The following is a 15,426-nucleotide window of genomic DNA, read 5'->3' as shown; positions in this document are numbered from 1 at the left end:
GCTTGATATATCCTCAAAGAGCTCTAGGAAATTTGTCAAACATGATTTCCCTTTCACAAAACCGTGTTGACTGTTTGATTGCGTTAAGCTTTTCTAAATGCCCTTCTATTTCTTCCTTAATAATGGAGTCTAACATTTTCCCAACAACAGATGTTAGGCTGACTGGCCTATAGTTTCCTGCTTTCTCCATCCCTTCTTGAACAGGTATGTCACATTAGCGGTTTTCCAATCCACTGAGACCCTCCCGGAATTCAGTGAGGTCTGGAATATTTCGACCAATGCCTCCACTATGTCTGCAGCCACTTACTTTAAAACCCTTGAATGTAGGCCATCAGGTCAGGCGACTTGTCTGCCTTTAGTCCCATTAGTTTGTCAAATACTTTGTCCCTCGTGATAGAGACTGTTACAAGATCTTTCCTCCATTAGCTCCTCGCTTATCTGATATCTTTGGAATGTTTATAAAGACTGATGTAAAATATTAGTTTTAATTATCTGCCATTTCCCTGTTCCCGTTATCAATTCTCCAGTTGCATCCTCCAATGGGACCCTTGCCATGCTCACTTTAGCTACTCTCTTTTTATATACCCGTAGAAGCTCTTGCTGTTTGTTTTTATATTTCTTGCCAATATACTTTCATAATCAATTTTCTCCCTCTTTATTAGCTTTTTAGTCACCTGCTGCTGGTTCCTAAAAAAATTGCCAATCCTCTGGCCCACCACTAGTTTTCACTGCTTTGTATGCCTTAGTTTTTGATTGGATACTCTCCTTGACCGCCTTTGTTAACCACGAGTGGTTCTGGTCGAGCCCTTCTTTTTGACCAGGAAAGAGTTTTGCTGAACGTTATGAAATATCTGCTTAAATGTCTGCCTCTGTTCATCCACTAACCTTCCCGTTAGTCTATTTTCCCAGCCTGCTTTAGACAATTCTCTTGATACCTCTGTAATTGTCCTTATTGAAGTTGAGGACACTGGTTTGAGACCCGAGTTGCTCGCCTTCAACCTAAATTTGAAATTCTACCATGTTGTGATGGCTACCCCCTAGAGGATCCTTAACTATGAGATCTCTTATTAATCCTACCTCATTACACATTACTAGATCTAAAATAGCCTGTTCCTAGGTAGATTCTGCAACGTATTGCTCTAAGAAACAATCCCTGATACACTCTACAAATTCGTCTTGCATGTTACCCCTGCCAATCTGATTTGTCCAGTCAATATGCAGTTTAAAATCACCCATAACAATTGTAGTGCCCTTCTTGCATGCCTCTATTATTTCCGAATTTATACTTTGTCCTACAGTGAAGCAACTCTTTGGGGGCCTATAGACAACTCCCACTGTGACTTCTTCCCCTTGCTTTTCCTTATTTCCACCCAAACTGATTCCACATCATGATCTATTGCACCTAGATCACTATTCACCACTGCACTCATACCTTCCTATATTAACAAAGTTACCCCACCTCCTTTTCCTTTTTCCTATTTTTTCCGGAAAGTCGAATACCCTTGAATATTGAGTTCCCAGTCTTCGTCACCTGGCAACCATGTCTCCGTAATAGCTATCAAGTCATATCCATTTATTTCTATTTGTGCTGTCAGCTCATCTACTTTGTTACAAATGCTGCGTGCATTCAGATAAAGAGCTTTAAGCTTTGACTTTTTACTATTATTACTCATTCTGGTTCTAATTTCTGCTGCTGCACTCTTCTGCTTATATTTTCTTCTTCTTTCTGTCACACTCTCTTCACTACCCTGCACCTCTGCGCTCTCGTTTGTTTTTGATTTTCTAAACTTCCCTTCAATTGACCCCCCCCCCCCGCTAATTAATTTAAAGTCCTATCTATAACCCTAGTTACACGATTCACCAGGACACTGGTCCCAGCATGGTTCAAATGAAGCCCGTCCCAACGGAACAGCTCTCTCCTTCCCCAGTACTGGTGCCAGTATCTCATGAATTGGGACTATTTCTCCCACACCAACCTTTGAGCCACGCATTTACCTCTCTAATTTTATTTACCCTGCGCCAATTTGCACGTGGCTCAGATAGTAATCCGGAGATTATTACCTTTTGTGGTTCTACTTTTTAATTTAGCCCTAAGCTCTCGTAGTCCCTCAGCAGAACCTCTTTCCTAGCCCTACATATGTTGTTGGGAACTACGTGGACCACGACAACTAGCTCCTTCCCCTCCCACTCCAAGTTCCTCTTCAGCCCAGAAGAGATACCTTGGCACGAGGTAGGCAAATACAGCCTTTGGGACTTTGTCTATGCTGCAGAGAACAGTATCTATTCCCCTCTCTATTCTACCCCCTATTACTACTACATTTCTCTTTTCTCCCCCAACTTGAATGGCACCCTGTACCACAGTGCTATGGTCAGTTCGCTCATCCTCCCTGCAAGCTTTGCCCTCATCCACACCAGGAGCAAGAACCTCGTACCTATTGGACAAGGGCACTAGCTGACGCTCCTCCAAAGCTAAATTCTGGATCCCCATACCTGCCTCACTCGCAGTCTCACCCTCCTGTCCCTGACCATGGACCAAATTTGATATAATTAATCTAAGGGGTGTGACTGCCTTCTGAAACAGTGTCCAGGTAACTCTCCCCTTCCCTGAGGTGTTGCAGTGTTCCCTGCTCGGTCTCCAGCTCATCAACTCTGAGCCAAACTTCTTTGAGCAACCAACACTTACTGCAAATGTGGTCACTGGATCGCACCAGCGTCCACCAGCTCTCATATGCTACAGTTGCAACACATCGCCTGCCCAGCCATCTCTATTCTATTTAATTAATAAATTGGATGTTAAATATTTTATAAGTGAATTTCTTAACTCTATGCTTCAGCTATAATAACGTCTCCTGATTTAAACCACTTGGCCAATCAAAAGAGACACGGAAGAGATACACACCAGTCACCTACCTATTTTCCAGTGATGCCACACCTTGGCCCTGACAGGTAGAAACAGGTTGAAGGGGCTCTCTGCCGTCGGTTTTTATCTCCTGCCGCCGCTGCCCTTCTCACGCAGTCTGCTCTCTCTTTGCCCCTGGCTCTCCTCCTGTTGTTTAAAACTGTAAAAATCTTGGCTCTCCTTTTGCCGTTTTAAACTGTGGAGCAGTTTAAAGCACTTAAGAAGGCTAATGGAATGATATCCTTTATTATGAGAGGAATTGAACATAAAAGTAAGGATGCTAAGCCTTAGTTATACAGGGCATTGGTGAGACCACATCTTGGAATATTGTGTGCGGTTTTGGTCTCCTTATTTAAGGAAGGATGTAAATGCGTTGGAGGTGGTTCAGAGGAGGTGTACTAGGTTGGTACGTGGAATGACTGGGTTGTTTTATGAGGAAAGACTTGACAGATTGGGATTGTTTCCACTGGAGTTTAGAAGAGTCAGTGGTGACTTGAGTGAGGTATATAAGATCCTGAATGGTTTTGACAAGGTGGATGTGGAAAGGATGTTTCCTCTTGTGGGTGAGCCCAGAACTAGGGGACACTTTTTGAAATTAGGGGTTGCGCTTTTAGGACAGAGATGAGGAGAATTTTTTTTCTCTTGAGGGTTGAGAGATATTGGAACACTGCCTTTGGAGGTGGGGTCATTGGATATTTTTAAGGCCGAGATAGGTCGATTTTTGTTAGGCAGGGGAATCAAAGGTTATCGGGGGGGTAGATGGGAATGTGGAATTCGAAACACACAGAACAGCCATGATTCATCACATTTCCACTTCTTTTCAGCTCTGAAGAAGGGTCATACGGACTCGAAACGTTAACTTTGTTTCTCACTCTGCACATATGCTGTTAGACCTGCTGAATTTTTCCAGCACTTTCTGTTTTTGTTTGATTTCCAGCATCCACAATATTTTGCTTTTATCAAAAACAATGGATTTCATAGACAAAATTAAATTCATATATTGACGTGCCTTTCATGTTTTAATGCCTTTTTAAAAAAAAATGGTTTTTTTTGTTTGAAATGCTCAACCTCTCCCAAAAGTGTAATTGAACTTGATACATTTGCCCAAAGCCGTTTGAATGCAGATTGTGCAGTCAGCATTTGAAGTGTATCTGTTTTGTTTGGATACATCAATGTTGTTCTCTCATGGAATAGTTTTCTTTAGCATGAGTAACTGTTGCTCAGTTGTTTTCAAAACAATTTGAACAAAAGCTAGAAGGAAAGCAACGTTTGAAGTTTGTTAGGCAAAGGGTATAATAGTTGAGGGTTATGTGTGTGATTCCTTTGTATCTTTGTGTTCCATAAGCTTAGAAAATGTAATAAGCCCAGTGTCTTCCCTTAGCATTACAGATTCATTAATTCATGAGTGCCCTGCCCAAAGGCAGGTTCTTGGCTCCGTGTCTACTGACGAAGTCATCCTGAACCATTTCATTGGCAGTTTTTTTTCAGTAGTGGTTTATCATTGGCTTTTGGGGTCAGAGCGAGGAGGCAGGTCCCAAGTCTACCTCAACTGGAATGGCAATCTAAATTGTGCTGTTGGTGTTATTCTGAACCACACATTAGCCATTTAGCCAACTTGGCTAACCAGCCACCCAGCGCAAGAGATCCTCATCTAAAAAAAAATTAGATGAATTTTGAATCATGAGCCAAACAGAAGATGTTTAATTATCTTGCCTGATTTGACATTAAATTTTCTACCTGCTGTTGCATCAAGAGTAAGAGGATAGTATATTTCCTCAGGCCTTTTTATTGTCGGCGGGCGCGCTGCTCGTTCTGGTGCATGCCCGCCGACCGAACTATCGTGCAGCTGCGCGTTGACTTCGACCGAGCGGGTCCAGTTTGCGCCTGCCTGCCAAATGAAAATTTCTACCCATGGTCTATTAAGGAAATGGATAGGAATGAAATAGGAAATAGATTGAGAGTAACCCAGCCTCTAGCCATCTACCCGTGAAAAGATGAGTGGGAAGTAGATCATAAATTAAGGGTTAGTTGCATGATGGTGCACCTTCACTCAGTTGGGATGGGCAATAAATTTGCATGGTTTGCTCAGTGGAGAAGTGGTTGCTGTTAAGTAGGGTATTGTTTGAGGGCTTGGGGCAGAAGTGTGAGTTACTGACGGAGGCAGAGGGAAGAGGATGAGAAGAACGCTGCTGAGAGCCACGTTTCTCTGCAGCAGCAGCTTTTGGCAGCCCTTTTCCCCATTCCAAAGTGAAATAATTAAAAAGGCGTAGTGAGACCAGAGGAGAGAAAGAGGGAAAACAGTGTCATGTAGACAAAAGTTAAGAGTCTATATTTCCTGAATTGATATTCATATTGCAACTCAGTGACCTTCACAGCATTACTGAGGAAATGGGACTATTTTAACCCTCGTGAATGCTCCCCTCCATAGCATTTGATGATTTTTTTTTCCCCAGTTGAGCATCCAAATACACTGAAGCCTTAGTTCATTGCTTACCACATTCGCATTGTGTTTTGAGCAATTTTTTTATGTCAAGAATTTTCACCCCATGGTTCTACTACAACAAATTGTCTGTCTGTCAGCTCAGCCAATGATGATGGCGGGGCAGGGGGATGAATGAATTTCCTGCACTGTTGTCAGTCTGAACTATCCAGGTTCGATGGGCTGAAGGGCCAGTTTCTGTGCTGTATAACTCTGACTTTGACTTCTGACATCTGTATCGTAAATCATTCTTGAAATGGTCTATCCAGCACTTTATCTTATTCTATGTACCTTTGAGTAGGGTCAGAAGAGGCTGATTCTATTCTTGTAATACACATAAACTGTTGTTGACATCTTTCTTGGAACTTCTGTGTGTTGTTTCTTGTCCAAGACATGATCTTATTGTATCATTCTTGCTTCTTTGTATCCTGGATACAAGTAGTTCTCTCTTTTGCTTGGCTACCTTTCCCATGTTCCAACACTTGGATGCATATAAAATTATGCGAATATCCATTGCTTCATATCTGTTCTTGCAAAAGTATCTTCAGCCTTCTGTTGAGATCCAGACTTACCTCATTGTCGGGAGGCCAGGAGCTCCCAAGTCCCGGCAAGCCCCAGGAATTTTGCATGTGAACAGGCCGGGAGTGGGTGGTACGTGCGCAATTCAGTGTTTTGTAATTCTTCAGGCGGAGGATGGTCTCAAGGTGCCAACGCAAAAAGAAACAGTGTGAAAATGGGGACATGTGACCCAGGAGCTGAGCGTCATAGTTGAGATTCCCAGACAAGGCAAGCAGAGGGGACAGGGTGAAGACTCAAAGGAAGTATCAAGCAGGTGACAGAAACAGGAGACGGGGAGAAGTCCCATTTAAGTTAAGAAGAAAGAAGACCAGAGAAAGGCTTCAAGCAGAAAAGGGCGGCGGTTGGCAGTGGAGAAGGCTCAAGAGAAGCTCTGACAATTGAAGAGGGCTCGGGAGAAGTCCTGAAGATCTAAGAAGGCAGCAGAAGATTGGTGACTGTGTTGTGGGCCATTGGGGCGAAGCTAACCCTTTGGAGCAGTATTCTGCTCAGCATGGCTAAGAGCTGAAGCTGTGCTTGAGTCAGTGCTGAAGTGCAGCCTTGGGAACCCAAGGGAATGGGTCTCAGGAAACAAGATTGAAATCCTGTGAGGTTGAAATCCTGTTGACGCCGTCCAAGTTGGAGCAACTTTTAAAGAGAATTCCAGGGTGAGTTCTTCGAGGGTGAAGACTGGAATCCCTCAGAGAGAGAGAGTTTCAGCAAAAAACAGGCCAAATCCAACCTGGCCAATTACTGGGCCATCGGTCTACACTCGATCATCAGCAACGTGATGAAAAGTGTTGTTGCCAGTGTGATCAAGTGGCACTTACTCAGCAATAACCTGCTCACTGACACTGAGTTTGGGTTCTGTCAGCGCCATTCAACTCTTGACCGCATTACAGCCTTGGTACAAACGTGGACAAAAGAGTTGAGCTCCAGAGATGAGGTGAGAGTGACTGCACTTGACATCAAGGCATCATTTGACAAGAATGTGGCATCAAGGAGCCCTAGCAAAACTGGAGTCGGTGGGAATTAGGGAGAAAACTCTCCATTGGTTGGAGTCATACCTAGCACAAAGAAAGATGGTTGTGGTTGGTGGAGGTTAATTTAACTCGGCCCCAGGACATTGCTGCAGGAGTTCCTCAGGGTCCTCGGCCCAATGATCTTCAGCTGTTTCATCAATGACCTTCCCTCCGTCATAAGGTCAGAAATGGGAATATTTGTTGATTGCACGATGTTCAGCACCATTCAGGACTGTTGAGATACTGAAGCACTCCATGTCCATATGCAGCAAGACCTGGACAATATCCAGGCTTGGGCTGATAAGTGGCAAGTAACATTCACGCCACACAGGTGTCAGACAGTGACCATCTCCAACAAGAGAGAAACTAACCATCTCCCCTTGATATTCAATGAACTCACTGTTGACCAGAAACTGAACTGGACCAGCCATATAAATGCTGTGGCTACACGAGTAGGTCAGAGGCTGGGAATTCCTGTGGGGAGTAACTTGCCACCTGACTCCCCAATCTTGTCTACCGTCTGCAAGTACAAGTCAGGAGTGTGATGGAATGTTCTCCAGTTGCCTGGATAAGTGCAGCTCCAACAACAATCAAGAAGCTCAACACCATCCAGGACAAAGCAGCCCGCTTGATTGGCACCGCCCCCCCATCCACCACCTTCAACATCTACTTGCTCCACCACTGATGCAAATTAGCAGCACTGTGTGCTATCTACAAGGTGCACAGCAGCAACTCACCAAGGCTTCTTTGACAGCACCTTTCAAATGCGTGACCTCTACCCCTAGAAGGACAAGGATAGCAAATGCATGGGCATACCACCACCTGCAAGTCACACACCATCCTGACTTTGGTACTATAATCACTGTTCCTTCACTGTCGCTGGGTCAAAATCCTGGAACTCCTAACAGCACTGTGGGTGTTCTTACAACACATGGACTTCAGTGGTTCAAGAAGGCAGCAGACCACCGCCTTCTCGAGGGCAATTAGCGATGGGCAATATGGGACAGGCTAAGTGACTGGGCAGATGCATGGCAGATGCAGCATAATGTGGATAAATGTGAGGGTATCCATTTTGGTAGCAAAAACAGGAAGGCAGATTATTATCCAAATGGCTATAAATTGAGAGAGGGGAATGTGCAATGAGACCTGGGTGTCCTTGTACACCAGTCGCTGAAGGTAAGCATGTAGGTGCAGCAGGCGGTAAAGGAGGCAAATGATATGTTGGCCTTCATAGCCAGAGGATTCGAGTACAGGAACAGGGATGTCTTGCTGCAATTGTACAGGGCCTTGGTGAGACCACACCTGGAATCTTGTGTACAGTTTTGGACTCCTAATCTGAGGAAGGATGTACTTGCTATAGGGGGAGTGCAGCGAAGGTTTACCCGACTGATTCCTGGGATGGCGGGACTGACATATGAGGAGAGATTAAGTCGATTAGGATTATATTCGTTGCAGTTCAGAAGAATGAAGGGGGATCTCATAGAAACCTCTAAAATTCTAACAGGACTAGACAGGGTAGATGCAGGAAGGATGTTCCCGATGGTTGGGGAGTCCAGACCAGGGGTCACAGTCTGAGGATATGGGGTAGACCATTTAGGACTGAGATGAGGAGAAATTTCTTCACCCAGAGAGTGGTGAGCCTGTGGAATTCATTACCACAGAAAGTAGTTGAGACCAAAACATTGTATGCTTTCAAGAAGGAGTTATAGTTCTTGGGGCGAAAGGGATCAAAGGGTATGGGGAGAAAGGGGGAGCAGGCTATTGAGTTGGATGATCAGCCATGATCATAATGAATGGTGGAGCAGGCTCGAAGGGCCGAATGGCCTACTCCTGCTCCTAGTTTCTATGTTTCTATAAATGCTAATCTAGCCAGCGATACCAACATCCCATGAATGAATGAATGAGAGTCTGGTTGCGTCTATTTACTGATGTTTGGATGAAACCTCTCAAATCTGTGACATCTGTGATTTATTGTGCAGGGTGGTGTGTTTGACCACAGTTTGCCTGTTAATTCATGTGTACCTCATATTTACCCTGAATGTTAGAGTATGAGATCAACACTGTAAATTGATTTATCATTCTGACCTTGTATAGTCATTTTGTTTGTTCAAAATCATGGAATCTTGTGGCTTTATTACCTTAGCAAATGTCTTGAATCTCAAACTTTGTCTACTCTGAACAAAAAGTCTTTGGTCCCTAATGGGATTGTACCAAGAACTTGGGTGTCTGGTCCAGGATCATAACATAAGTTGGACAAGGTGCTTGCGGGATTTCGAATCCACAGACAAATATCAGTGTTGGTACTGGCTGAGGTTGAGGCTGATGAGATCTTCATAGTGAATTTTACTATACTGATTTAAAAGCAGAATGGCATTGTCAATTGCTACAACTCTTCTGGAGAGGGAAGATTTATCCCTGGGTGATTTGTAACAATTAACCAAGGTTAGGTTGTTGCATTAGCAGAGAAGTTGAAGTTAGAGTTAAATGTATGGGCTAAGAAAGCTGACATAAGAGGTAAAAGCATAGCATTTGGAATTGGAGGAAGTTAATCCAGATAGTAATTCAGTTGAATCAGTGAGAAATCAATTGCTGATGAAACAGCTTGAGAAAAAGAGCAATGGAAAAAGTTCAAACTGGAAAGAGAAATGAGAAAGTTTAAACTTGAACTCCAGAGGGAGAAGTTAGCAAGGGAGGAGAGAGATAAGGAAAGGAGAAGAGTGCTTCAAAGAGAAAGAAATCAGACAGCATGAACTAGCTAGAGAAAAGCTTGGGTTATGAGGTATAAACGGGTCTAGTAGCTTGGATGAGGAGTTGAGTCCCACTCTGAGCTTTGATATAACCGAGAGTCTTCATTTAGTGCCTAAATTCCTTGAAGTTGCCGTTGAAAAATATTTTCGCGTTTGAAAAGGCGGCCACATGACTAAAGTGGCTAACGGACACTCATTTTGCAAAGGGTTTTGGTCAGGAGGACTATGGATGTATATTTTAGCCTTTCGGAAAAACAATCCTCAGATTGAAGTAGTTAAAACTGTGGTACTTATGCATCAAGGACAAGCACATAAGCATTATAAGTTGAAATTTCGCACTTCCGACCAAATGAAACGTTTGTAGAATTTGCTTGGGAGAAGGAAATGTTGTTTGATGGGTGGTTTTGATCACTGAAGTTAGATCAAACTTCTGAGAATGTGAGACAGCTAACAATACTAGAAGAACTTCAAAACAGCATCCCAATAGTTATTAGTGCACAGCTGGTAAGGTTTCTAACGTATGGGAAGCAGCGGTTCTGGCAGATGGGTGTGATGTATCACATAGGCCGCTTGGGGGCAGTAGACCTCCATTTGTAAACCTACAAAGATTCTTTTCTATTCCTCTAGATTCCATCTTGGGGAGAAGGTGGAAATAGTTCCAGTCAGTAGAAATTATAGTGCAGAGGATAAAAGAGATATAAAGAAACTATATGTTTTTATCCCCATAAGATGGGGCATGTAAAAGTAAATTGTTGGAAGCTGAATGGTAAACCAGTGGCAGTAATAGGTGCGCTTAATCCTTAAGGATAATCCTTCAGAAAAGGCTGTACCGGAAAAGGAAATGGTTACTGAAACAGTGGCAATGGTACAAGTTAAACCTGTGCCCTCCGAACATACTAGAATAGGGGATATGGCTGAGGATAGTCAAAGGAATTCTTCCTTGAATACTACTAAGGTGAAACAGGTTACTGGAGGTTATAGAGTTTTTGTCTCTAAGGGAGAAGTGTTCCCTTGCTCGTCCAATAAAACCAGTAAACAAGTTAATAGTTTGAGACATACTAGATTAACCATTGATGGTGGCTGATGATACGATTTGTGTTCCAGATGGTTTGATGAAGGAAAAAGTAGTAATGGGGTTATTCATGGGGATTTATGAACCTGTTCCCTGTGTAAAGTCAATTTACGAAGGGACGTAGTAAATGGAATCGTTACTGTGGCAGTTGTTCCTAGTTTACCTATTGAAGGGATAGATTTTATACTGGGTAATGATTTGGCCAATGTAGATAGTCACCTGATGACAACTGCATTGCAGCAGTTGCTTGATCATTCTGATCTTGCCAAACTCCTCAAAATTACCGTTACACAAGAAGCTTATTGTCGATTACAAGCAATTGAAAGACAGGCTGATCAGTGTAGAGGTTTAATTGTTTATTATATTTACTATCGCTCCTTAGCATAAAGTCCTTAGCACCTCTTTCCCCTACATCCCACACTGAATTCCCACACATTAAGTTCTAGTTGCCACTTTTTTTCATGGATTCACCCAACTCTTCAAGCTCCATGCACAGTTCTGGATGTAGTCAGTCTTTGTAATAGAGTGGATATGAGGTTAGAAGTTTCACTGGTGATTTTGTAGGACTGCTCCCAGTTCTTTTCCCAGTAGACAGAGAGAGAAGGCAAGGAAGTAGTGTATAAAGAAAGAAAGGAAAATATTGTGTGGAAGAGAAAAATCTAGATACATAGGAGAGAAGAAATAAATGACCGAGGAAGTATTTCAGATACATTAACAGCAAACTTTCAGATGTTGGTCGCTGTTGCATTTTGGGACCCAGAGGAAGCCCTGATGCATGCACATGCACACCCAGGAATTTCAAACTTCCAATGGGCAGAGATGCGCTACCTGGCCTCCTCCTCCTGTGGATGCCTCCAACACTGACCCTGCTGTTGTAGACTTGAGCTAAATGCCCTGAACTTTCCCAGAAATTTACCCCAGATACTCGTGCTTTCAATCACAGGCCTAGGACCTGGGTTGAAAGTGAATAATAGAAAATTATGTATATTGATCCTCTTACTGTGAAGAGTTTTAAAGCATTAATATAAGATGCATGGAATTGTGCACTTTAGAAGAATACCTTATCTGGAATCATCTTCTGTTGTGGACATCTTTGATAGGAATAGGATTATCCAGTTTGTTTCCAGTGTACATTGAAGGTACTCATGGAATATGTTGTTCACTAGAAGGAGCAAATGTCAATTGAAGTAAATGTTAAGACAAGCCATTGGCCCTGAGTTTTGTGGTAGAAATAAAACAACAGTGAGACTAACAGCAGTCACCATCATGTACATGGAAATTGGACAGCAGCTTCTGGTTGGTAATACATACATGATTAATCATGGAAATTAGGAAGCTGCTATCTAAGCTGCTGCCCTCCTCCAAAAGCTGTGTGCTAATGGTATCTCTCTACCTGACCTTTTTCTCCTTTTCTTGCTTTTTCTTTCTCTCTCTCTATCTCTCGCTCTCTCTCTTCCTCTCTCTCTCTCTTCCTCTCTCTCTCTCTTCCTCTCTCTCTCTCTTCCTCTCTCTCTCGCTTCCTCTCTCTCTTCCAACCGCCATCCCCCCCCATCCCCCGCCCCAGATCTTTGAATTGATTCCAATATTCTGCTTGCCACTTCAAGGTTTGAGCTGTCTGCTGCTCGTAAACTGTTCTTCACTTTGGTTAAGGAGACACATGGTTTCTTGTCCTGGCCCCAGCTGCTCTGTAGAAGGTGCTGCACAGTTTAGATGGTTGGCTGACAGTGACATGCTCCACTTATGAATAATGAAAATCAGTGGTGGAGGTATTGTGGAGCATATCTAAAATGCCAGTGTTGAACAACACTAATTAAAAATTACACAGCATTCTCTTCTGCCCAGTACACTAATCCCAATCACTTTTAAATATTTTAATAAATCTATGCTGAAAACTGTTCAGTCTGATTTTGTGGTTTGTACAGTTGTTACTTGCAAGGTTAGTTATAAAACTTTTCAGTATGTTTGAAATAAGTAATGTTTTTGAGCTGTGAAATATCCATACTCAACTGATTATAATTTTAAAAAAAAATTCATTTTAGACGTTGTTCAGTAATCTTCCATGCATTCAGGTACAATATTGAAGCAAGGGAATTGGAGCACTTACGCTGTCCTCTTTGATTATAGCTTTTTCCGTGTTCCTAACTTAAGTAGCTCAGATGGAGAAAAACAATTCTGATATTGGCTGTAAGTGGGTGATTTTCTTCTGAGCTTCTCTTTCTCCTCTGCTGCAATTTTGAAGCAAACTGCCTCTGGTTACAGCAGTGAAATGGGAAAAACTTTGATGGAATTTACCTGAAAGAGCATTCATAATGTTTCTTCCCATCTTCAGTGACTGGTTAACAATTGAATCTTAACATGTCTGTAGCAAAGTATATATGCAAATTGGGTTAGATTCTTTCCTGTTTCCTTTTGGATGCTGATATCACCAACAGCAAATGGCCCTTTCAGCACAACATCTAGGTGCTTCTTGAGAATCTCCAGAGTGAAGTAATATCAAATAGATAAAAGCAAAATACTGTGGATGCTGAAAATCTAGAACAAAAACAAAAATACCTGGAAAAACTCAGCAGGTCTGACAGCATCTGCGGAGAGGGATACAGTTAACATTTCAAGTCCGAATGACTCTTCATCAGAACTAAGGAAAAATAGAAAAGAGGTGAAATATAAGCTGGTTTGGGGGCGGTGGGGACAGGACAGGTAGAGCTGGATAGAAGGCCAGTGATAGGTGGAGATTGCCAAAAGATGTCATAGACAAAAGGACAAAGAGGTGTTGACGGTGGTGATATTAGCTAAGAAATGTGCTAATGGGGGAAAGCGAGTTTTAGTAAACACCTTGTCAAACACCAGGAGAGAAATGGAAAACAATGCAGGTGAACCGGGCAAAAGAGATAGGCGGAAATCCTGTCGGAGAGAAGAGCAACACTTCTTCAAGGTAGACATTCCTTGAAGAGAGGTGGCAGTTAAATTAAACACTAAGATAAAAGCAAGATTTCCAGCATCCGTAGTATTTTGCTTTTATCTTAGTGTTTAATTTAACTGCCACCTCTCTTCAAGGAATGTCTACCTTGAAGAAGTATTGCTCTTCTCTCCGACAGGATTTCTGCCTATCTCTTTTGCCCTGTTCACCTTCATTGCTTTCCATTTCTCTCCTAGTGTTTGACAAGGTGTTTACTAAAACTCGCTTTCCCCCAAAAGCACATTTCTTAGCTAATACCACCACCGTCAACACCTCTTTGTTCTTTTGTCTAGGCAATCTCCACCTATCACTGGCCCTCTATCCAGCTCTACCTGTCCCACCCCCACCTCCCCTCCCCCACCTCCCCCCCTTAAACCAGCTTATATTTCACCTCATTTCTATTTTTCCTTAGTTCTGATGAAGAGTTATTCGGACTTGAAACGTTAACTGTATCCCTTTCCACAGATGCTGTCAGACCTGCTGAGTTTTTCCAGGTATTTTTGTTTTTGTTCTAATATCAAATAGAGTTGGGCTCTTGATGTACCCATGCTACACCATGTTTCTTGTGCATTGAGCAAGGCTTTATGTAATCATTTTTGCGTAAATCAGAATTTCAGATCTCCTGCCTTGTTTGGAAGTCAAATAGAGTCCAATGTATCAGCTTGCTGTTCTGTTATACCCATAAAACAGAGGTTTGTGCAGCTGTTCTATTCCCACTTGTTACTGTAATTGTCTGTCGTCTTCTGAAGATTTCCAGTTATGCAGCTTCTAAACTCCCCTGCTGTTTTTCTCATTTTGGAGTGATTAAAACATTATTTTAGCAAATTTGCCTGTGTGTGGTCACAAAGCAGACTGCCTTTATGAAGGAGTAGAAATTTTCCTCTCAATTTTGATTCATGTGCAAGATAAAAATCTTGGAGAAAGAGAATTGTAATCTTTTGGAGTCTTCTGCAAATGCAGTTATCTTTGTGCCCTACCCTATTTTAGAGATCAATCCATCTTAATATGTGGGAAAATAAATTCCAGTCAGAGAAAGCTGTTCAAGCAATCTGTGATAAATGACTTCCATATCTGATTTAATGAGTGACTTTGAAATGCAACCAATCAATGTATGAATCTGACTCGCCCCGTTCCTTCCCTCCACTTCCCCAAATATTATGTCAGGTTTACTGCAACTTGCTTTTAAGGAAGAAAGCATAATCATTCCAGTGTGCATATACTTCCATTGCCTCAGATGCACTGAAACCAGTCCAGAAACGGACATATGCATAGTTGAGCTTTTTTTCTGATTTGTAGTATCAATGGAACATACTACATGGATTCATATATGTTTGAGACTTCATAATGTATCCTCCAGTGCATAGAAATTTGTGTACTATTTATGTTGTGAGATATTGTGTTTTTAAAAACAAAAAATTTCTGTTCTTTTTCAGTTGATGTTTTTTGGATTCTTTCTGTGCCTGGATGCCTTTCTATATCTTTTTACTCTACTACCATTGCGAGTCCTTCTAGCCCTAGTGAGATTTATTACGCTCCCCTGTTGTGGCTTAAGGTAAGATGTATGTTTCTGTTACAGTAATTATTCAGAAAACTTTTGTTGTAAGTATTCCAAAGTCTCCAGAAATGCTATCTTAGCGCATATATAATGTCTTTGCAGTAGTGTTTCAGAATCGTTGGAAACTTTTCTGAGTAGTAT

At 42.2% G+C, this 15,426-nt stretch overlaps 1 protein-coding gene across 2 annotated transcripts in view; it reads left to right on the top strand.

The window, feature by feature from the left end:
- Positions 1–15,426, top strand: part of tapt1b (transmembrane anterior posterior transformation 1b) — a 155,597-nt gene that overhangs the window by 11,879 nt on the left and 128,292 nt on the right. For both annotated transcript variants that reach the window (XM_078545163.1, XM_078545172.1), the window contains exon 3: positions 15,164–15,282. In XM_078545163.1, the coding sequence (XP_078401289.1) occupies positions 15,164–15,282 (119 nt within the window). The remainder of the gene's footprint in view (positions 1–15,163; positions 15,283–15,426) is intronic.

The sequence above is a fragment of the Cetorhinus maximus genome, chromosome 1 (assembly GCF_964194155.1).
Source record: "Cetorhinus maximus chromosome 1, sCetMax3.hap1.1, whole genome shotgun sequence".
Taxonomy (NCBI): Eukaryota; Metazoa; Chordata; class Chondrichthyes; order Lamniformes; family Cetorhinidae; genus Cetorhinus; species Cetorhinus maximus.
The sequence above is the reverse complement of the archived record's forward strand: the minus strand, read 5'-3'. Positions and strand labels throughout refer to the sequence as shown.